Genomic DNA, 25,695 nt, shown 5'->3' on the forward strand with positions numbered 1-25,695 from the left:
TTCCATGATAATAAATATATTGAGTCTGATACACGAGGTGTAGAAACAGAATGGAAATTTAAAGAACTAGTCTTGAAAAATAAAAGTACGTTTAACCCTGCTTCCACTAATCACAGTGTAAATACATTCATAAGTTTAGTATGTAATGATATAGAGGGATTGAAACATAAAAGTGAGAAGAGAAATTTGAAGGGGCCTTATAAGATCAAAAATGCAGAGGTGAATTTGACCAAAGATGAATTTAGAGCAATAAAAACTTTGAAAAATAAATCTAATGAGTTGACAATCAAAAAAGCAGATAAGGGCGGGGCAACTGTAGTGCTAGACAAAATGTACTACATAAGTGAAATATTAAGCCAACTTGAGGATAAGGATACTTACCAAAAGATAAATTACAACCCAGTTAGTAAAATACAGAAAGAGGTTGAAGTAATACTCAATAAAGCGATTGAAAATAAACTGATTGATAAAAAGCTGAAAGATTATTTATTTAATAAAGAACCTAAGAATCCTATCTTCTATACTGTACCGAAGGTACATAAGAATCTAGCTAGACCACCAGGGAGACCCATAGTCTCAAGTGTCAATTCAGCTTTAACAAGTATCTCCACATTTTTAGATAAAATCTTACAGCCAGAGGTAAAGCAAATATCCTCATACCTTAGGGATACAGGAGATTTTTTAAACAAGGCTAAAGATCTGTATTTTGAATCGGAAAAATTTCTATTATATACAATGGATGTAAAAAGCCTTTACACGGCTATTAAGCACGAAACAGGGATAGGTATTATTAAAAAGGTGTGCAAAATGAATAAGAAATGTTCTGATCTACAAGTTGATTTCATAGAAGAATTGTTGAGGCTTATCCTTTATTGGAATCACTTCATGTTCCAGGATGACTGGTATATTCAAGTTAAAGGTACAGCCATGGGGACCAACATTGCCCCATCATATGCCAACCTATTCATGAACGAAATAGAGGAGAGAATAGTTTATGAAAATGATAAATTCAGACAATATGGCGCCACCTGGTGGCGGTTCATAGATGATGTGTTTGGCATATGGTAGGGCAGCGTTGAGTCCCTATTGGAGTTTGCGAAGGAAATTAATGGAGCTGCCCAAGGACTAGAATTCACAGTAGAGTGGAGTGAGGAGACAGTGACCTTCCTAGATACCAGAGTAATTAAGGAAAGAAAAAAGCTAACTTTTGATATATATAGCAAGGAGACGGACAGAAATACATTATTAAACTACAAAAGTTTCCATCCTAGAGGGTTACTAAACTCACTACCTAAGAGTCAATTATTGAGAGTGGACAGAATAGTCACTAATCCAGAAACAAAAGAGATAAGAATAAGAGATATGCAACAAAAATTCCTAGATAGAGGATATTCTAAGATGATTATAGATAAACACACAGATAAAGTAAGGACCAAGGAACAAAATTTGGCTAAAAGGAAATCAGATGATAAATTGGTTCTGGTCACCCAGTATAGCCCAGCAAGTGAAGAGGTAAAGCGTATTGTAAATAGACACTGGCATGTTTTGAGTGAATGCAATAAAGATATAGATATATTTAAAAATCCGCCTTTAATGGCATACAAAAGAGTAAAAAATCTTGGAGATCAGGTAACCAATACAGATATAGGCCCAAAGAAACAAGAGAGACAGGTGTTTATAGGTAACAAAAGTAGAGGATCTTTCCCTTGCCTTGGCTGTATGAGCTGTCACTCTATTATTAAAGGAAAATATTTCCATCATCCAAGAAATGGGAAAAAATATGAGATAAGAGATTACTATACTTGTGAGTCTAAGTATGTAATCTATCTCATAAAATGTTCCTGTTCTCTGATCTACATAGGGGAAACTACCCGTTTGATCAGAGACAGGATATGCCAGCATCGCTCAAACATAAGGTGCAAGAATACTGAAGCCCCAGTGTCCCATCATTTCCTAAAATGTGGCCATCAGATAAGCCAATTAAGATGGCAAGTCATTGATAGTGTGGGTCCACAGAGAAATGGGGTTGATAGAGAAAAAATGTTAAAACAAAAGGAAATGTTTTGGATCTTTGAAATGGGGAGTATGGAGCCATATGGGCTAAATAAAGATTTTGATTGGTCCATTTTTTTGTAATAAGAACTAACATTTTTTTGTAATAAGAACTAACATTTTCTGTAATAAGAACTGACATTTTTTGCAATAAGATCTGAGTGTATTTGTATTATGAGTTAATATATAGCCCTGTATTCTAAATAACATGCTTTACTCTTTACTAATTATAGTATAACATTCTTTACTGTTTATAGTATAACTCTTTACTGTCTATAGTGAAATTCTTTACTGTTTATAGTATAGCCCTGTGAGAAATGAATTAAGATCCTGTATTACTGTGAAATCAAAGATTAGACATCAAGAATGAAATAATCTGTGTTTAAGCAAACAAACTATTGATTCTTAGTTACATTTTATCATGTAATATAGAAATGTTTTTAAAGTGTTTATCACAAAATTGGTCAGTAGAGGGCAGCAGATCCACCTAATGGAGTGGTTGGCGCCAAACTGAGGGTTTTAAATTGTTGCAAGATGATACATTGTAACTAGCATGAGTAAGAGTGGCAACACTCGAAACGTCGCTGTTTTTATGTCTGTAATTTACAGAAAATAAAGCATTTTGAATGACACAGTCTTCAAAATGCCAGTCACTGCTAAGCCAGTCACCACTTACAAGGTGTCCCACAAAGACTGGTCCTACACTAATGAGTTTCCACACTGCAGCAAGTCATGTCTACACAGTGTGAAGCTTTCTAGCTTATTAAGTATATTTATCTGGAACACACCTGGGCTGGGTGGCATGCATTAACCAAAGGGGAGGTAAAATGTGCTCTGGGTCACTGGGGTTTGAGTATTTAGAGATAAGGGTGGCCAGTACTCCAACAGTTTTAAAGCTGTCCAGGACAGATTTTGATTAAGAACTTGTTAATCACAGGTGTGGCTCATGATTGCAGCTGTGAGAGTTTAAAAGGAAGCCTAACTTATGCCTATCAGACTGTTGCCAGCCTAGAGACATTATCATTGTGAACGGTTTGTAAAAAGGACATTATGCTGCAAAGTGCTCTGACGTGCTGCAGAAGATGTACTTTCCCTCTTTGATTTAAACTGCCTGTTTTCTGTTGCTGCTTCAATAAAACCCTTGAAGCTAAAGTGGGTTGCATTGTGCTGCATTTGTACCCTAAAAAATTGTGATTTAAAGTGTTCCTTGTTACACTTGGTGGAGAATCCAGGTACCCATATAATTTTTCTGTTGCCATTATAATCTGCAAGCAACATGGATTAAGTCATTAAAGCTTTGATCCAATCTAACACTGTGCAGCTAGAGACTAGCAGGAGAGCTGCTGGGAATAGTGCAGCAGTTTCTTCTGGCCCAGGCAGAGAATGCTATGCTTTTACTAAATCACAGAGTGAGAGCACTGAGATTTTGGTGCAACATTTAGTAAGGCCCATGAATAGCAACAAAATGGTACATGATCTTTGCAACAGGAGATTCAAACTATATCAGAAAGGCTGAACCCTGATTACGTTGGTGGTGTTCAGAGCTCCAAAGTGATAAGGGCTTGTCACTACCTTCAAAAGATGATGGCAACTAATGAAGTTGAGGCATACCTTTTGGCTTTTTAGAGCACAGCAGAAAGAGAAAAAATGTCCAGCAGCTGAGTGGGTAAGTATACTTGCACCATTTCTTTTTGAAGAAATTCAGAAGGTCTGCTATGATTTAAAACCAGCACAAGCTAATGATTATGAGAAGTTGAATGAAGAAATCCTTGCATGCCTGGGAGTGACTTCAGCAGTATATGCACAAAGATTCCATTCCTGGAAGTATTTCTCTCATAAAACTGCAAGATCCCAGATGTTTGGCCTCATACACCCTGCCAGGAAGTGGATGTGACCAGAGGTCAATCCTGCTAAACAAATAGAGGAATTACTGGCGATGGACCACTTTCAGAGTGGATTACCTGCTTCCCTGCAGCAGTAGGGTAGTCAAGGTAATCTTAAAACAGCAGACCTGTTGATTGCATTGGTGGAAAAGTTTATAGCTTCAGAAGAAGCTCTGTTGTAATTTTCAGTGGATCAATCCTAAGCCCTAGTACTCTACAAGAACTGGTAAGACTGTTCAATGGATAAGGGGATTGGGAGAGTAGCCGGTGTTTATGCAACACACCAGTGACATTTTTTCAGGAACTAAGACGACATTTAAATATAACCAACCTGTTAGATGCTTTAAAATAAATAAATAAATATAATGCAATAAATACAATGTAATAAATGGCCATATAGCCAGAGACTCTCCATAACAATGAACTATGGATTGTAATGATGCACATTACTGTCTAATTTGTATCAGCTCTGTTAATGAGGATTGTGTGGGTGTATCACCCAATTTAGCCTTTGAGGTGGTGATAGGGAGAGATTTTGAAAAATTTCTGAAATTATGGGCTTCAACAGAAAAGTCAGTTCAGGAATATCCAGAAAACTATCAAACAAATGAGATTGAGGTGTTTTCTTTCTCTGAAACAATATATTGCTAAGGGGAAAAATAAGATATATTGCCCTATTCCTGTATTAGTAGGAGACCAACCTCTTTATAATAATGAGGAGCCAAGTACTAGCTCAGAAAATGCTAATGATTTGTTAAATCTGATTTTAAGAGTGACCAATGGGAAGATCCAACATTGGTGGAATCAAAAAATAATATCCTTGTTATAAATGCTGTTGCAATACATACAGAAAATGTATCACCCTATCCTTATTTTGAGGTTATTTATGACTTGATATACTGGGTAGAAAAGAAAGTAACAGACATTGTTAAACAATTATTAGTGCCCCAGACTTTTAGAAATACTGTATTAATTTTGCACATAGCAACATACAGGGGGACACTTGGGAGTTGAGAAAACTAAAGAGAGAGAATGTGTCAACTTACAGCTCCTGCTAAATATTTCTTACTATAATTGATGTGCCTTTTGAGAGAATTGCTATTGACTGTTACCCAGTCAGGAGGGCTGGTGTGTTAAAAGTCTTTATTGCTGTAAACTGTTTGTAAAAAGGACATTATTCTCTGTTATGAAATACTATGATGTGCTACAGAGGACAAACTTTCCCTCTTGAATGTTAAACTGCCTGTTTTGCTGTTTCAATAAAACCCTTGAAGCAAAAATGGACTGTGCTGCATTTTTGTCCTAGAAAAGAGAGATGGAGAAGAGAGAGAGAGAGAGAGAGAATAAAAAGCTGCCAAGGAGCCTCATTGTGAAGGCAAGCCCATGTTCAAAATGAATTGAAGCTTACTTCAAATATCATTTCAAGCTTATCATTAATGCCTTTAAAGGGACAGTCTAGTCCAAAACAAACTTTCATTATTCAGTCAGGGCATGTAAAAGCTAAATCTAGGAGTTCAATTGCTAATTTCTAAGCACTTGAAGGCCTCCTCTTAGCTCAGGGCATTTTGACCGTTTTTCACCACTAGAGGGTGTTAGTTCATGTGTTTCATATAGATAACACTGTGCTCCTGCACGTGGAGTTCCTAGGAGCCAGCACTAATTAGCTAAAATGCAAGTCTGTCAAAAGAAATGAAATAAGGGCTAGTTTGCAGAAGCTTAGAAACAAGATAATCACAGAGGTAAAAAGTGTATTAATATAACTGTGTTGGTTATGCAAAACTAGGAAATGGGTAATAAAGGGATTATCTATCTTTTAAAACAATAAATATTCTGGTGTAGACTGTGCCTTTAACATCCATGGTTGCAAAAACTTGTTCCTAACCACAACAACTGAAACACGATTCAAACATGGTAGGTGTAAATGTTTGTAAGTGTAAATCATTCACATTTGTTTTAATATAAAAAAAAATGTCTCACTGAATAGAATGAGAGGTGTCTCCGATACCTCATAAGTAAAATGAAGGGTTTACCATCCTGTGACAGAAGCAATGCACTTTCACACATGTGATTTTACTGGCTTTTTGACAGCTGTACCTTGCACTTCAGTTTTGCTCACATAATAAAGAGCAGACGTGTTACATTTGTGCAGTTTTTTTTGCACAGTTTAAAGTTACATAACAAATATAAGTTCCAAGATGGCAGCACCCAGTGTGAAGTTGCAGTGCTTCACTAACTGATAAGCAGTTGCCATGCTGTAGTTATACTCAGTGGTTTAATGCCCTTTTAAACATCTGACAAGTATGCAGAATTTTACACATTGAAGCATAGTGCATAGTTGTATGCATTTTTATTTCCCTTTGAATAATGCATGCAATTTTAGTCATGTTGAATTCTGTACTTTTTTCCTATAGAAACATTTTTATTACATAACATTTTTAGAATGTATAAGACAAGTATACACCTTATACATGTATAATAATAATAAATCAGCCTGAGAAAGAGGACATTTTTTTTTCCTTATTTTGGGAAATAATTTAGGAAATAGAAAATAAAATTTAAAATAATGAAAGCTATGACAACTACATGCTGTATTTCAGTTTTTTTAAGTGTCTGAGACAGAAAGTCATGCTAATTCCTTTAGTTAAAGGGATATGAAACCAACAAATGTTCTTTCATGATTAAGATAGAGAATAACATTTTAAACAACATCCCAATAAACTTCTATTATTTAATTTGCTTCATTCTTCAGATATCCTTTGTTCAAGAAATAACAATGCACATGGGTGAGCTTAACACACATGGCAATAATGTGCAGCCACTAATCATCAGCTACTGAGCATGTTTAGATATGCTTTTCAACACACAATATCAAGAGAATGAAGCAAATAAGATCATAGTAGTAAATTTGAACGTTGTGTGCTCCATCTAAATCATGAAAGAAAAAAAAATGGGTTTCATGTCCCTTTAACAGAAAAGATATTACAGACCTTTCTGGCAGCAGATAAGTGAACCCTATCAGTATCTCTCATCATGTGCATATTCCTAAATAGACATAAAATATCAATACAATGTATTTTATTATTGCACTAATGCTTACACAACTTTGGACCAAAAAATGCAGTAGGAGGGTACTGCTCTGAAGATAAACAAACTTACTAAACCAATCAGGGGAGGTATATGGGAAAAAATAGCCAATCAGCTGTTCTCAGCTCAGGGTATGCAGTATATTACCACTACAGAGACTAATGTATTTAAAATGTTTACAGGGGTTAAAGGGACACTAAACTCATTTTTTTTCTATCATGATTCAGGTAGAGAAAACAATTTTAAACAACACTCCAAATTTACCTCTATTATCTAATTTGCTCCATTCTATACATTTCCTTTGTTGAAGAAATAGCAATGCACATGGGTGAGCCAATCACTTGAGGTATCTAGGTTCAGCCACCAATCACCAGCTACTGAGCCTATCTAGATATAGTTTTCAGCAAAGGATATCACGAGAATGAAGCAAAAATGATGATAGAAGTAAATTAAAAAGTTGTATAAAATTGCATGCTCTTTTTAAATCATGAAAGAAAAAAATTGGGTTTCATGTCCCTTTAAGCACAAAAATATAGACAAGCAATAGTACAATATTAAAATGTTCTAACCCTTTAATTCATTATATTTTTAGTGTTATTGAATGCTTCACATGTTTTTTTGAGAAAAAGATCATACTATTCTAAATAGTTTCTTAGATGAAGTTTATAGGAACATAGATATATGTGAACGGATTGATGTGATATACTTGTTTTTTTGCAAAGCCTTTCACATAACAGAATACTGTGTAACAATATTTGACTGGGTTCATTAACTTAATATTGGCACATGGATAAATAACTGGTGATAAGAAAGGAAACAAAGAGTTGCGATAAATAAATCTACACAATGAAGAATCAGTATTGAGTCCAATTCAATTTTACACTTTTACTGATGATTTTAAATTGTGCAAGCCGATTAGGATATAATTGCTCTGCAACCGATTTGTTAGAATGGACACATGGGGGTCGATCCGATATAAATCGTCGCCCGCAAAATCCGGCGACGCCAATATTTGCGCGGGTTTGGTATCACATATACGGCGTAACCTAGAAGTTACGCCCGTATATTTCTGCCGTCGCCCGTAGTTTTTTGGGCCATAGGCAGGTATACCAAACCCGCGCAGTTTGGTATCCAATATGCAGCGTAAGGACTTACGTGGCGAAAATGGAGAAAACTTACTCCATTTTCACCTCGCCACAAAAAGCAGCCGTAAGAAGCCTTACGCTGACTATTGGAGCCCCGTAACTTCCTAAACTGGCTGCTAAAATAAACCTAACACCTAACGCATGCGCAATGTCTATCTCCCTGTCAACTGCGATCTTCTAAAATAAACCTAACACCTAACGCATGCGCAATGTCTATCTCCCTGTCAACCGCGATCTTCTAAAATAAACCTAACACCTAACGCATGCGCAATGTCTATCTACCTGTCAACCGCGATCCCCCCCCCCCGAAATCCCTAATAAAGTTATTAACCCCTAAACCGCCGCTCCCGGACCCCGCCGCCATCTACATAAACTAACCCCCTACTGTGAGCCCCTAAAACCGCCGCCATCTACCTTATCTATCCCCTAATCTGACCCCTTACACCGCCGCCACCTATATAAAAATTATTAACCCCTAATCTAATCCCCCTATACCGCCGCCAGCTATATTAATATTATTAACCCCTAATGTAAGCCACTTACACCGCCGCCATCTCTATTAAAATGATTAATCCCTTATTTAATCTACCTACCCCCTAGCTATATTATCTATATTAACCCTAAGTATATTATAGTTAATATAGGTATTACATTATATATATTAACTATATTAACCCTAATTATATTAGGGTTAATATAGTTACTATAGTATTTATATTAACTATATTAACTCTATCTAACCCTAACACCCCTAACTAAATTTATATTAAATTAATCTAATTCATTTATAAACTAAAATATTCCTATTTAAATCTAAATACTTACCTATAAAATAAACACTAAGATAGCTACAATATAATTAATAATTACATTGTAGCTATGTTAGGGTTAATATTTATTTTATAGGTAAATTGTTAATTATTTTAACTAGGTATAATAGATATTAAATAGTTATTAACTATTTAATATCTACCTAGTTAAAATAATTACCCAATTACCTGTAAAATAAATCCTAACCTAAGTTACAAATACACCTACACTATCAATAAATTTAATAAACTACAAACATCTATCTAAAAATACAATTAAATTAACTAAACTAAATTACAAAAAAAAAAAAAACACTAAATTACAAAAAATAAAAAAAATATTACAAGATTTTTAAGCTAATTACACCTATTCTAAGCCCCTTAATAAAATAATAAACCCCCAAAATAAAAAAAATTCCCTGCCCTATTCTAAATTAAACAAATTTCAAAGCTCTTTACCTTACCAGCCCTTAAAAGGGCCTTTTGTGGGGCATGCCCCAAAGAATTCAGCTCTTTTGCATACAACAAATACAATCCCCCCCCCATTACAACCCACCACCCACATACCCCTATTCTAAAACCACCCAAACCCCGCTTAAAAAAGCCTAACACTACCCCCCTGAAGATCTCCCTACCTTTTCTTCACCACACTGGGCCGAACTCCTGATCCGATCCGGGCGATGTCTTCCTCCAAGCGGCAAAGAAGAATTCTTCCTCCGGCGATGTCTTCCTCCAAGCGGCAAAGAAGAATTCTTCCTCCGGCGACGTCTTCCTCCAAGCGGCAGCAAAGTCTTCATTCTTCCGGCGGCATCTTCAATCTTCTTTCTTCGCTCCGCCGCCGCGGAGCATCCATCCCGGCCGACTGCTGTACTACGAATGAGGTACCTTTAAATGACGTCATCCAAGATGGCGTCCGCCTAATTCCGATTGGCTGATAGTATTCTATCAGCCAATCGGAATTAAGTTAGAAAAATCTGATTGGCTGATTGAATCAGCCAATCAGATTCAAGTTCAATCCGATTGGCTGATCCGAACAGCCAATCAGATTGAGCTCGCATTCTATTGGCTGATCGGAACAGCCAATAGAATGCGAGCTCAATCTGATTGGCTGTTCGGATCAGCCAATCGGATTGAACTTGAATCTGATTGGCTGATTCAATCAGCCAATCAGATTTTTCTAACTTAATTCCGATTGGCTGATAGAATCCTATCAGCCAATCGGAATTCGGCGGACGCCATCTTGGATGACGTCATTTAAAGGTACCTCATTCGTCAGATTTAGGTATGGTTGCAGGATACTCTGTCTGCTGCCCACACCCCCATTCCAGAGGACTCTTGAGTTGTAGCTCACAATTGTAGCTCCTCCTTCTCTTGGGACCACTAAACTATAGCAAAACATTTTTTTCTACTCCACCCCCCTCCCAAAGGCTGCAAAAACTAGTGCTAAGGGCTGCATGTGGCCCTCAGGCTGCCAATTGACCATCCCTTATTAAAGGGACAGTAAACATCTTGTAATTACAAGACTTTTCTGTTGTGTTGCTATAGAATATGAGCCAAGTCTTAATTTTAAAAAAAAGCAAAAACAAATTAACATCCATTTTACTGCATTTTTTTTTTACCAGTCACCCACCATTTGCCTTATTTGGAAAAGCCAATATGTGCTTTAGTCTAGAGACAATAAAGCTAGCCACTGTTGTAAAGCTAGTATAAAGACAATTGTTTTGCATTTATTAGCAGATAAAGCCAATAAGCCACATGTATGTAGCAGGTTAACCTTGGAAAGTCAGCAGGGTGAAGTTCAAGGTTTGAAAGTTAAAAATATCTTTTTCAGAGCTAAATCACATAAAAAGGAGCAAAACAGAAAATACAAATACATTGTAAAGTTGTTACATAACTGAACATATTTTAATTACAAATCTCAAGGTGTTTACTGTCCCTTTAAAAAAAACACAGAACACTTAAATGTATTGCTCTATTTTAGAGATCAACTTCTAAGGCAAATATGATATTAGCCTACACAACTGAGGGAACATAAAACTGTTTTTAAACTTAATCACAACATAAGAAAACTACAAAATATGTAGTAAACTGAGGAGTTTATGGAAATTTTACCCTGCTACATGGTTTCACTGCTACTTAACCTCTCTTCCACATCAAGGCTGGGTGTTTTAATCATCCCAATCAGATCCAATCAGGATGACTGGCAAGTCCTGCTACTGAACAACTCAAGTGTAAAAAAAATCATTTTCATTTATGTGAAAAAGCAGCTTTGAAACCTGTTGAAGATATTTTATTCCTAAAAAAATGGGTAAAGTAAAAGCTGTTTAACTAATACAATAGTATATATTTTGTTATTTCAGCTAATTATTCTAATAGGTATACATGTTTCAGCCAATTAGCATTAGTAGGATGGAAACGCCTATCAGCCAATAAGTATTACTAGAAGGATGCTGTAGTTTGAAATTAAATAGCTTTAAAGGGCCAGTAAACCGAAAAAAGAATGTTATATAATTCTGCACATAGTGCAGAATTATATAACATTAGCTTAGCGCAAACTTTATAGCTTAAAGGATTTCAGAGATATTTTTTTCAAAACTTGCATTTTCATGGCTTGACTGAGCGGGTCTTAATTAGCATAAGCACATCACAGGCACGCTTTCTAGTCACATCCAGATTGCGCCATTAAACTGAAAGTTGCTCGCTCCTGCTCTGGTCTGGTAGCAGGAGCAAGTTAAAACCAGTTTAATGGCGCGATTTGGCCGTCTGTGACTAGACAGTGTGCCCGCGATGCATTTATGCTAATTAAAGGGACACTGAACCCATTTTTTTTCTTTTGTGATTCAGATAGAGCATGCAATTTTAAGCAACTTTCTAATTTACTCCTATTATCAATTTTTCTTTGTTCTCTTGCTATATTTATTTGAAAAAGAAGGCATCTAAGCTAAGGAGCCAAAAATTTTTTGGTTTAGACCATGGACAGCACTTTTTTATTGGTGCTGTCCAATCAGCAAGGACAACCCAGGTTGTTCACCAAAAATGGGCCGGCATCTAAACTTACATTCTTGATTTTCAAATATACATACCAAGAGACTAAAGAAAATTTGCTAATAGGAGTAAATTAGAAAGTTGCTTAAAATTGCATGCTCTATCTGAATCACAAAAGAAAAAATTTGGGTTCAGTGTCCCTTTAAGACTCGCTCAGTAGAGCCAGGAGCGGAGATCATGAAAATGCAAGTTTTGAAAAAAATATCTCTGAAATCCTTTCAGTTATAAAGTTTGCGCTAAGCTAATGTTAAATAATTCTGTGCAGAATTCTGTAACATTATTTCATAGGTTTACTGGCCCTTTAACTTCAGTTTGCAAAATGTTACATACTCATCTTTCATTTGTATAGTCTTTTCCTTTAGACTATTTTATTGCTTTGTAATCAAAGCTATTGTCTCTATATGTTTAAGATGCAAACTATATTACTTTTGTTTTACTGTCTAGTTATAAATTCTGTATATATTTACAGGCAAAATGCATTCCAGATCACTGCTGTGGATGGGGTTGGAAGTGGAATTATTCAGTGTTTATCTGCTGATGACTGCGCAGAGTGGATGCATTCTATATCAACTAATATTTCAAATCTTACAAAGCACAACGTAAGTGATAAACTATTACTTAAAATGAATATTGTGATTCTTTCTTTAATCCTTCCATTTGTAGTTGTTTTTGAGATATCACCTTGTCTGATCTGCAAATAAACAAACCTTGGGGCATTCCGTGATAAATGATCATACAACTATTACTAAATTACTCTATAAAAGATTCATGGAAAGTGAGATTGTGCCTGAGGTTTTTACTTGTTTGCCTATTATCAGTATTCAGGTATGTTTTTATGTCTTTTATCTCCTGCAGTTCTTGATGCACCAGGCATAAACAATTACAACATTAATATTTAGTGTCATAAATTATTGCTGATAACTGCTATAATTCTATCCAAAAGATCTAGTTTTACTAATGTATAAATATCCAATTAGCAAATTAATTTAAAGGGATGTTAATGTAATTTCCCTTAAAGGGCCAGATAAGCAGTCTCGAGCGTTAACTGTGCTAGAAGTAAGCTTTTTGCAAGCGTCGGGTTGCACAGTATTATGAGTTGAAAGTAAATAGTTTTCGCTTGTGCGCTAACTCAACAAGCGTAAAAACCCAAACTTGTGTGTATCGTGCGATCATTGACATATTCCCTCATAGAAGTTAATGTGGCCAAAAAAAGTGTAAAAACCCCCATAACACCCTAATTGCGTGCAAACTATTTGCATATTCTCATGTGCGCTTAACTGAAATGAAAATATGACTGTTTCACATTCCAATGTTCTTCACATACAAGAATGTTCTATGTAATCATACATACTTATTTCTACATATATCTGATGGTATATTGTACAATATATATCTATACCAATGTTCCCTCTAAGGTGCGCGGCAGCGCGGCCGCGCACCTCCCCTCTCTGACTTGCACAGGCAGCACATCAAGCCACGCAACACAAGAGGGATGTGAAAAGTTTTTTGTTTTTTTTCTAACAGTGCTGGCCTCAGAGAAAACAGAGCAGCAAGACGGCATGTCAGAGCACTGACCATGGAAATAAAAAGAAATAAATCACTTTTCACATTCCTCCGGTGTAGCAAAGCTTGATCTATTTCCTGTGTTACACTGCTGAGAGGGAAGGACCGAAGCTGACTGATAGTTGTGTGCATAAATCCCACAGCACTGTCAGAGACCGGGAGAATTCAAAACACAGAGAGCAGCAGATACAGTGCAGGGTATTACAAAAGTGCTGTCCTCCTAGATATGTCAGACTCCAGAAGCAGCTGAGTAGATGAGTCCTCCGCCCTCCCCCCATTCAGCGTTCTTTCAACAAAACATGCAGAGTACTATTTAACCCTGTGGCTACCAAAGGGGATAGCAGTGTATTCCTGTAGAATGCACTGTAGCCCTTTTTGGCAGGCATGGTGTTAAATTATGTTTGCAAGCTGTAAGGAGGAGGTTTTGTAAGAGAGGCTGCTCTGTGTCACAAGCTCATCCAACAGCAAACAATTCAATCCAGCACACAACGGTCCCTGCACACTACTCCAGAGGCCCACTTAAGCCTCTAAGTCCAATAAGGAAATCCAAAGTGAGTAGCAGCAAATCCTTTATTCAAATGTATAGCACAGCAATTAACAGCAGCGACGATTCAGTATTACTACCTTAATCATGCTATCAAACATACTGAAATAATTCTATTTATACCTGTCCACCACTAGGTGGCACTCTTGCACAAAAATATTAACACTTCAAATAACCTCCTTAAAGGCAATACCTTAAAGGAAAATTTACAAACTTATTATACAATTAAAAACAAAATAAAAAAAACCCAAAAAACCTTATTCCTACTAAATCAGAGTTGAACAGCTGCAAATATTACTTTTTTAACACCTATTTCATAATGTTACAACATCTCTTTATCTAGGCATTTTATACATCATATGCCATTCATAAAAAAACAGAAAGATCCCAATCCCTGTTTAGCCCATTTGGCTCTATAGTTCCTAATTTAAAAATCCAAAAGGATTCACATTGCTTTAACAAAAGCTCTCTGTTACCTTCTCTACGGGGCATAGGAACATTTTCAATTATTTGGAACCTTAGTTGGTTAATTGAGTGTCCCATTTTAATAAAGTGGTGAGCTACTGGGACTTTGATATTCCCAGTCCTAATATTGCTTTTATGCTCGATTATTCTGTCTCTAATATCCCTTGTTGTTTCCCCTATATAGCTCTGCCCACAAAGACATTTAATTAAGTATATCACAAACAATGTATGTCATGTATGATCACCTTTAATTAGCACTCACAGGAAGCTGTGCTGTCCCCAGAGTCAAAGACAGTTAACACTAGACAGGCCTGGGTGCAAGGCCCATAGGGGTTTAATCTTCGCTGAGAGCTTGTGAGTGCTGGACTTTCTCTGTGTGTTGTATTAATTTGTTTTATAATTTTCCCTATGGGCCTTGCACCCAGGCCTATCTCGGGTTAACTGCCTGTGACTCTGGGGACAGCACAGCTTCCTGTGAGTGCCAGTGAGCACCCAGGGCTGAGCATGTTGCAGGGCCATGGGATGTGTACCCAGTCCAGTCTGAGAGTGCAGTCCCCTCCCGTGTTTTGTATATGTCTAGGGTGATTACATAAGCCTGTTCACCCTTCACTTGTTCCCAGTTTGTTGAATTAAGAGATTGCATTGTGTGGCTATTTTAGGGACCCAGGTTTTTGAAGGGACCTTGACGAGGTACCTGGGCTTGTCCCATTTGGCCAAATTCAGTAACTAACCCTTCCATTTTTGCTTTTTATCTTAGCTGGGAGCTTGTTAGTGAGTGCTGAACTTTCTCTGTGTTTTGTATTAATTTGTTTTGTAATTTTCCCTATGGGCCTTGCACCTAGGCCTGCCTGGGGTTAACTGACTGTGACTCTGGGGAAAGCCAGTGAGCACCCAGGGCTGAGCACATTGCAGGGTCATGGGATGTGTACCCAGTCCAGTCTGAGAGTGCAGTCCCCTTCTGTGTTTTTATATATATATATATATATATATATATATATATATATATATACACACACACACACATTATATATACGTATAGATATATGCAGATATATATAGGAATATTTTTTTTATAAATGCATAGTACATATTCTGCTATATGCAGAACATGGGAATGTGAAATATTTACAGTAAAAACATAGTGAAAACCTTTATTAAAAATGAATATCGCATAAATATGATTTTACATGTTTTATCTATTTAACAGCAAAGGACTCCAAAGTGATTCTATATATGTCTATAGGTTTATATTTGTATTTATGTCTCTATATGTCTATATATGCCTACAAATATACACATAAATACATATATAAACACATACACACATATATATTTAGAAATGTATTTGCATGTATCTCTATTTTAAAGGGACAGTATACTGTAAAATAGTTTTCCCTTAATGTGTTTACAATTCCTTTTTTTACCAACTGCGGAGTAAAAAATGTATGAAAATTAGCTTTTTAAGGTTTATTTGTGAAAATTAAAGCTCTGCTTTTGTGTTTTGAAGCCACAACCTAATAAAATGGGTTGAGCTTGTAGGTATAATCAGATCTCATTACTGTATCACATTGTGTACATAAATATGTTTCTTAATCTTATATCTGTCCATTAAACAATCACCAGTACTTGGAGAGAACAATGGAAAATCAACATTTTATTACCTTATATCTGCTATATCCTACTGGGAGTATTATTTCTTCTGCTGGCTGTGTTTACAAAGCTTATCTATAGCTGGGACCTGCGGCCACAAACTTTCAGAATAGGTGGGGATACCACATGCTAAATCAACTATTTCAAATGTCAATATTAGGGTAAAGGATCTACTTGTAAACAATTTAATAAACTCCAGCAGGTAAAGTGGATCATTGGGAACAAATTAAAGGGGAGAACATTTTTGAGTAAACTGTCCCTTTAAAGCCCTTTGAAGACTTTTTTGTTCTAACTTCTGAGACCTCATATCTCTGAGCCCTTATAACTGTTGTGTGCATTCTTTTTTTAATAATTTTTATTAGATGGTGTTATTATGAGTGTAACTGTACATTGTAATGTATTTGTATGATGTGTTTTGTGCAGCTTTTTTGTTTAGCAAAACAGTTAACCAGAGGTCTGAGGGCACAGTAATCATTCTAGTGTAGATTATGATTGCTCTCAAGCAATCCCGTTTACTTTCAACTCGTAAAACTGATCAAGCTCAAACACCCACAATAAACCTCTTATCGCTCGCGCGCAATCATTTGTGCTCCACTTGTAATCTGGCTTAAAATGTTTAACCGTGCTAAGTGAAACAGCTTTGCAATGAATTTTTGGTTTGGCTTTTGTTGACGGAATTTAAAGGGACATCAACCAGCTAAGTGCAACTACAGTAGCATGGTTACTGCCCATCATGATATTGGTTTTCCTGCTCTCTGTATCTCTGTTTGAAGCTGTTCTCTTATTTTCACCCATTACAGAAGTCAGTTGGTAAAACTCGGCTTTGTTATACTAGGTACCTTCATCTTTGTACATAGATATTGTTGCCTCCTGTGATAGAAGCAGCACACTTTCACAAATCAGTGACATTGCTTGCTTAGTTACAGCTGTACCATGCACTTTGGATTAGCTTGTACAATTAAAGCAAAAGTTATGTTTGCAGTTTTGTTTGTACAGTTTAAATGTTACTAGATAAATATTAAAAAAAAACCTCAGGAATAAACTAAAGCAATGCAGCAATCACTTTTAGACATACTCAATAGAGAGCCATATTGCATTTTTTTTTTTTTTTGCATCCAGACATATCTGGATTGGGGTACAGTAAAGAAAATGGTGGAAGGGAGAAATGGGAGACAAAGGGAAAAATAAATAAAATGAAAGAAGAGGGGAATAAAACCCAGGATACTGATTATACCTTCTAGTTAACCTAATTATTACTGCAGGTAGAAACAAATTGATCCTAGAATAGATAGATAGATAGATAGATAGATAGATAGATAGATAATTCATTAGAGTTGCTGCCAGGACCCTGCCCTCTCACTCAGAGCCATTTTAGTTAAATTGTATCTATTCATTAGTTTCAGATCTATTGACTCATATTTGAAAAATGAACCCAATTTAGGGCCAGATTAATAATGGCACGTTAACAGTTACACATGCGCGATAAGGGGTTTTTCGCTGGTATTAAAAGTTGAAAGTAAAAACGATCACTTGAGCACAATTGAAGTTAATGCTCAATGGGTTAATGTGACCTCAGAGCTCTGGTTAACAGTTTTGCAAAACAAAAATACATTACAACGTACAGTTACACTCATATTAATACTATCTAATAAAATTATTTATAAAACAGATTGCACAAAAAAGTTAAAGGATCAAAGATATGAGGTCTCAGGTGTTAGAGATATATACTGTACATGTCTAAAGGGGTATACGTATGTGTATATATATATATATATATATATGTATTTATGTATTTCTATTTTTTGTATACGTATTTACAGACATACATACAAGTAAAGACATGTAAATACATACACTCACTGGCAACTTTATTAGGTACACCATGCTAGTACCGGGTTGGACCACCTTTTGCCTTCAAAACTGCCTTAACTCTTTGTGGCATAAATTCAACAAAAATTCAACAAGGTGTTGGAAACATTCCTCAGAGATTTTGGTCCATATTGACATGATAGCATCACGCAGTTGCTGCAGATTTGTCGGCTGCACATCCATGATGTTAATCTCCCATTCCACCACATCCCAAAAGTGCTCTATTTAATTGAAATCTGGTGACTGTGGAGGCTATTTGTGTACAGGAAACGTATTGTCATGTTTAAGAGACCAGTTTGAGATGATTTGTGCTTTGTGACATGGTGCATTATCCTGCTGGAAGTAGCCATCAGAAGATGGGTACACTGTAGTCATAAAGGGATGGTCATGATAAGCAACAATACTGAGGTAGGCCGTAACATTTAAATGATGCTCAATTTTTACTAAGGGGCCTAAAGTATGTCAAGAAAATATTCCCCACACCATTACACCATTTCCACCAGCTCGAACAGTTGATAGAAGGCAGGATGGATCCAAGCTTTCATGTTGTTTACGCCAAATTCTGAACCTACCATCTGAATATGGCTGAAATCGAGACTCCTCAGACCAGGCAGCATTTTTCCAATCTTCTATTGTCCAATTTTGGTGAGCCTGTGCAAATTTTAGCCTCAGTTTCCTGTTCTTAACTGACAGGAGTGGCACCCGGTGTGGTGTTCTGCTGCTGTACCCCATCTGCTTCAAGGTTCGATGTGTTGTGCATTCAGAGATGGTATTTTGCATACCTTGGTTGTAACAAGTGGTTATTTGAGTTACTGTTGCCTTTCTATCATCTCAAACCAGTCTGCTCATTTTCCTCTGACCTCTGACCTTAACAAGGCATTATCATCCACACAGCTGCCGCTCACTGGATATTTTCTCTTTTTTGGACCATTCTCTGTAAACACTAGAGATGGTTGTGCATGAAAATCACAGTAGATTAGCAGTTTTTTAAATACTCAGACCAGCCCATCTGGCACCAACAAACATGTCACATTTAAAGTCACTTAAATCCCCTTTTTTCCCCATTCAGATGCTCGGTTTGAACTTCAGCAAGTCGTCTTCACCATGTTTAGATGCCTAAATGCATTGACTTGCTTCCATGTGTTTGAAAGATTAGCAAATTTGTCTTACCAAACAATTGAACAGGTGTACCTAATAAAGTGGCCGGTGAGTGTATGCACACATATATAGAGATATACATATAAATGCATTGGAGACCTTTGCAGTTAAATAGATAAAAACATGTTAAAACATATTTATGCAATATTCATACATAATGAAGTGTTATAGTGTATATTTAGTGTAAATATTCCACATCCCAATGTTCTGCACATAGCAGTTTATGCTCTAAGTATTTGTAAATACATATTCCTATATATATCTATATTTATATATAATCATGTGTAGGGGTGAACGCAACAAAACATCCCTTTTTATGTAATAAATATTTACTATACTATAAGTCCAGGGAGTGCTGATTTGCTTGTTTAATATTGGATTTCACTACAGCACCCTGGCTAGTTATTGAACTGGTTTGTAAGAGTGCACCTATTCAGCTCGTTTATAAATAGGTGTAGGTATAAATATATATTGTACCAAAAAACATCATATATATATAGCAATATGTATTTATGAATAAATAGAACATATTCTTGTATGTGAAGAACACTGGGATGTGAAATATTTATATTTTCATGTCTTGTTAGCTCGCTTGAGAATATGTGCAAAGAGGGTGTTTGCGTCTACTTTTTTGCTCCATTGACTTGTAGGGGGAAATAGGTTATCGCACGTGCAAAATTCTAAGATTTTCTTTTTATGTGCATCAAGTTATCGCATGAGCAAAAACTGTTTACTTTCAACTCATAATACACGTACAACCTACTTCTAGCACAGTTAACGCTTGAGCGGGAGTATTAAATAGCACTCCACTTGTTATCTAGCCTTTAATGTAGGTAACTGGTAAATTCACAAACAGATATCATGACCAATATTGTATGATATTACATGTTCCCCAAATACCAGCACAACAGGTACAAATCCCCATATCTGGAATTCAAAAATCAATAATTATTCTGAAATCCAGACTTTGTCATTATTTTATAAAAAATAAATTCTTAAAAAAGTTTTCTCAACCAGTAAATCTTCAATGCCTGTGTCTTTGCCTTGGTTTATGTGTTTTAAAATGCAAATGATCTATATTTATTTAAAACAACTATTATCTTTCTGATTGTAGTACAGCATCTTTTTGATGGTACTAGGTTTACATACTTCTTACAATTACGAGCACAAGAACGCGAGCGCTATTGATTTAACTTGAGTGGTGTTAGTATAATATTTTTGCACTCCACTTGTAATCTAGGCTTATGTGTTTTTATCCCCATAAGCGTTAAGTACATAGGTATTGGGCTTGCCGACCCTGAGTAGGATACAGCCAGTAAGCCAATCAGAATTAGCAGTCACACAGCAATGCCTATCATTGCCTCTGTTCTACTCAGGAACAGCTTGCACTCCAGTGTGGGACTTTACCCATGTGCTTAATCCCTTTGTAAGATTTAAACACACAGTTATCCAGTAACATATATGCAAAAATTACATTCTCTTAGCGATCAGAACATGTTATTTTAGCATTTGAATCTCCCTTTAAACCTTGCAGTGCCTAGTTTCCATATCTTTTATAATGGGCTCCATTTATTAAAGGGACAGTAAATATACAAAATAATGTTATATAATTCTGCACATAGTGCAGAATTATATAACATTATCTTAGCGGTAGCTTTATGAAACTAAAGCATTTCCTGATTTTTTATTTCAAAGTTGGACTCCGCTCAAGTTTCTACTTGTTGTTCAAAAGCACTTTGCGGACACACTGTCTAGTCACAGCCCGTCCGGTCGCGCCATTGAAGTGAATGTAGCTTGCTCCCGCTACCAGGTCAGAGTGGGAGCAAGCTACATTCACTTCAATGGTGCGACCGAGTGGGCTTTTAGCCAATTAGTGCTGTGATGTGCTAACTCTTAACTCCTCTGGCGTGAGCACAATGTTATCTATATAGCCCACATGATCTAGCAGTCTCCTATTGTGAAAAGCAAATAAAAAAGCATGTGATAAGAGGCTGTCTGTATGGCCTTAGAAACAGGCAGAAATTTTGAGGTTTAAATGTCATAAAGTATATTAATATAACAATGTTGGTTGTGCAAAGCTGGGGAATGAGTAGTAAAGGCATTATCTATCTTTTTAAACAATAACAATTTTAGTGTTGACTGTTCCTTTAAAGGGACAATAAAGTGAAAATTAAACTTTCATGATTCAGATAGAGCATGCAATTTTAAGCAACTTTCCAATTTACTTCTTTTATCTAATTTTCTTCATTCTCTTGGTGTCTTTTATTGAAGAGTAAAACTAGGTAGGCCCATAAGAGCTCAGGAGCGTGCACGTGTCTTTAGTACTCTATGGCAGTAGTGTTTTGCAACATTATTTGTAACTTTGTTATACAATGTTACAAAACACTGCTGCCATAGAGTATTAAAGACACATGAACTCTCCTGAGCTCTTATAAGCCTACCGGGTTTTACTCTTTAATAAGAGATACCAAGAGAACAAAGCAAATTTGATAACAGAATTAAATTGAAAAGTTGTTTAAAAATTACATGCTCTATCCAAATCATAAAAGTTCCATTTTGACTTTACTGTCCCTTTAAGGTGTAACCCCAATACACTGCAGAAACATTTCAGACTGCACAAATAATGTTACCATATTTAAAACTCAATTAACTACATCTGATCAAAATCAATAATCTACATGTAAACTATTACAATTATAAAATTTATATTACAGAATTATAAATATAAACACTATTGCATATACATCACACAGAGTTCCCCAATGTTTTAATCCACAATACTTCTCTTATCCTAAATTACATTTCTCTGTTGCCTCTCCAGCTCAGGAACATGATCAATCAAAAATGTAATTGGCTCACCCTATGGCTTGCCTACTAAAACCGTTGTGACACAAGCTGTATAAAATGTCTGATTGTCGACTTATGTTCTGTTCTGTGTTCCCTAGCTGAGTGGGTGGTCTCCCCTACATAACAATACCGATGTTTCTTAATTACTGAAAATCCTATCACTCAAAGTTTTATATTTAGAGATAAATCTGAGTTTTTTTCTCCATTTGCTAATTTTGGCCCAGATTACGAGTTTTGCGTTAGAGGCTATGCGTTGCTAACAAGCAGTTTTCCCTCACCGCTCACTTACATGCAGCGCTGGTATTACGAGTTTTCAGAAACCCGTCGTTAAAAGACAAGAAGTGAGCATTGAGCAAAATTTTGCTCATTACCGCACTCCAATACCAGCGCTGCTTAAGTCATCGGTAAGATGGTCGTACGTGCTCGTGCATGATTTCCCCATATGAATCAACAGGGGAGAGCCGGCTGAAAAAAAGTCTAACACCTGCAAAAAAGCAGCGTAAATCTCCTTAACGCAGCCCCATTGATTCCTAACACCCTAATCTTACACTTATTAACCCCTAATCTTCCGCCCCCGACACCGCCGACACCTGCATTATAATTATTAACCCCTAATCTGCCTCTCCGGACACCGCCGCCACCTACATTATATGTATTAACCCCTAATCTGCTGCCCCCAACATCGCTGACACCTACATACTATTTATTAACCCCTAATCTGCTGCCCCCAATGTCGCCGCAACCTTCCTACATTTATTAACCCCTAATCTTCCGCCCCAACGTCGCTGCCACTATATTAAAGTTATTAACCCCTAAAACTAAGTCTAACCCTAACCCTAACACCCCCTAACTTAAATATAATTAAAATAAATCTAAAGAAAATTACTATAATTAACTAAATTATTCCTATTTAAAACTAAATACTTACCTATAAAATAAACCCTAAAATAGCTACAATGTAACTAATAGTTACATTGTAGCTAGCTTAGGGTTTATTTTTATTTTACAGGCAAGTTTGTATTTATTTTAAATAGGTAGAATAGTTATACAAACAACCCCCACAACAGTAAAACCCACCACCCTCACAAACAACCCCCCAAATAAAATACTACCTAAAAAACATAAGCTCCCCATTGCCCTGAAAAGGGCAGTTAGCTCTATTTCAGCTCAAAGTACCTAACCTAAAAATAAAACCGCACTTCATCTATAGTGCGGATAACCCCTTCAGAACAGAAGTAGTGTTCTATTGTCGCTTTATAGACGACCTGATTTTTATCTGGTCGTCCAGAGGACAGAGCAAAGATTTTTCTTCAGTACCTAAATGACGGCCAACATGGCTTGAAATTCACGTATGAGTGGCACAAAGACACTGTTCATTTTCTAGACATTACTCTGACTGGGGATTTTATAGAGCATAGAGTTCATTCTAAATTGTTTAGAAAACCTATATCAGGAAACACCATTTTACACAAAAAAGTGGACACCCCTCTAATGTATTCAAAGGGATAGCCAAAAGCCAATTTCTGAGAGCCAGAAGAATTTGGAGTAAAGATAGTGAATTCGTTATAGAGAGTAAGGAAATAATACAAAGGCTTAAAAGCAGAGGCTATTCCCCTAAACTTTTGGATCAACTTGCTCAAAAAACACTCTTGAGTCGGAGGCAAACCTTAAAAATACAATCTAAGAAACAAGAGTTGAAAGAAGATAGACCCTTGTCCTTTATCACGCAATATTCATCAGACTATACCTCTGTCTGTGATATTATCAAGGAATACTTTCCCATCCTTTTGGGAGACACTCAACTAAAAACCACAGTAGAGAAGAGATTCAAGTGTGTATACTAAAAAAATCTTACGTTTGGTAACATTTTGGCCCCTAGTCAATTACCTACCAAAAAGTAACATTGGTTCTTGGCTACATGTGAATGGTACCTACAAATGTGGTGATCACAGGTGTAAAGCCTGTGATACTATAGCTGAGGGAAAGGAGTTTTATTCGTGTGACACCAGACAGAGCTTTTTGTTAAGGGATGCATTAACTGCTCTAGTTCCTATGTCGTTTACCTCATCGAGTGCCTTGAACACTGCAAACAATATGTGGGCATGACGAGCAGAGATGTCAGGACTCGTATTCGAGAACATCTTGGCTACATTAAATATGAAAAGCCATGCTCTGCACTTTCAAGGCACTTCATAGGTACACGGCAAGGACAATAGATCTTTTAAATGGAGAGGCATTGAAACTATACGATTACCTCCTAGGGGAGGTAATACAGATCAGCTCCTTGCAGACAGGAGGTGTATTCGATCATGAAACTGCATACTAAGGTTCCTTATGGTTTTAACTCTGAGTTTGATATTATTTACCATTGGAAATAGAGGTTTCATGGTCCAATACACCTCCTTTTTACACATATATGTATATAGTATATGTATGTGTACACACACACGTTATTCTATGTGTGTGATATGTTGTGTTGTCATTTTTCACATATGAGGGGTATTAAGAAAGTTCAGGGAACATTGAATAAAATCAGCAGATTTTGTATCCCCACATGCATTAAATATGGTCTCAAATCCCCTCTTTAACGGGTCAAGCCTTGCTTTGCTTAGTTCCTTTATGTTCCTTTTTGACTTTTAAGTGATGATTGTTCATGTATATTAAAGGGACACTCAGGTAAAATTAAATTTTCATTATTCAGATACAGCATGTCATTTTAAACAACTTTCTAATTTACTTCCATTAAAAAAAAATGTACACAGTCTTTTATATTTACAATTTTTGAGTCACCAGATCCTACTGAGGATGTGCAAGAATTCACAGACTATACGTATATGCATTTGTGATTGGCTGATTGCTATCACATGGTACAAGGGGAGTGGAAATATACATAACTTTGAAATTTGTTATAAAAAAATCTACTACTCATTTGAAGTTCAGACTAAGTGCTATTGCATTGTCCTGTTATCTTGCATTTGTTGATTATGCAAATCTAATGTGTTGACTGGTCCTTTAACATTACCTATCACAGGTAAACAGGGCTGAGCTTTTACTAGCTATTGTATCTCTGGACACATTCTAGTAACAACGAGTGATCATGTGTGCAATAGAGTGCTCCAATTTTGTATGCACACTTTTAATATATGTGAATAGAGCCTGAAGTGTCTTTTGTACATTAGACTCTAGCTTTCACGTATACACGGTAATGCCTCATTTGCATTTAGTAACTTGTGTTTAGCTCACTCACAGATGCATACATTTATATTTATATTTGCAGGTGCAAATCTTACATAGTTGTTCTGAAATGAGCACAGTGCTCTTTTGTACTCACTTCTATGGTTTTGATATTGTATTGTATTACATTATGTATTATGTGGCATTTCTTATTATTATCAACAATGTTTTAGAATTTAATTTACCACATGCACACATATCTTTTAATAGGGTAATGTACAATTGTAATAAGATCTATAATACTTTTCATGTCTTCTGATAATGGACTAAATATTTCCAATATTCTATACTGTGTTTTTCTGTAATAGACAGAACTATGAATATAGGTTTGCATCTGTATTTCTTTT

General features: G+C 36.2%; 1 protein-coding gene across 1 annotated transcript in view; it reads left to right on the forward strand.

Moving 5' to 3' along the window:
- The window catches only part of SNTG1 (syntrophin gamma 1), a 710,288-nt gene that overhangs the window by 389,614 nt on the left and 294,979 nt on the right, over nt 1–25,695 (forward strand). The window contains 1 exon segment of the mRNA XM_053715033.1: nt 12,488–12,617. Coding sequence (XP_053571008.1) covers nt 12,488–12,617 — 130 coding nt within the window.

The sequence above is a fragment of the Bombina bombina genome, chromosome 5, assembly GCF_027579735.1.
Source record: "Bombina bombina isolate aBomBom1 chromosome 5, aBomBom1.pri, whole genome shotgun sequence".
NCBI lineage: Eukaryota > Metazoa > Chordata > Amphibia > Anura > Bombinatoridae > Bombina > Bombina bombina.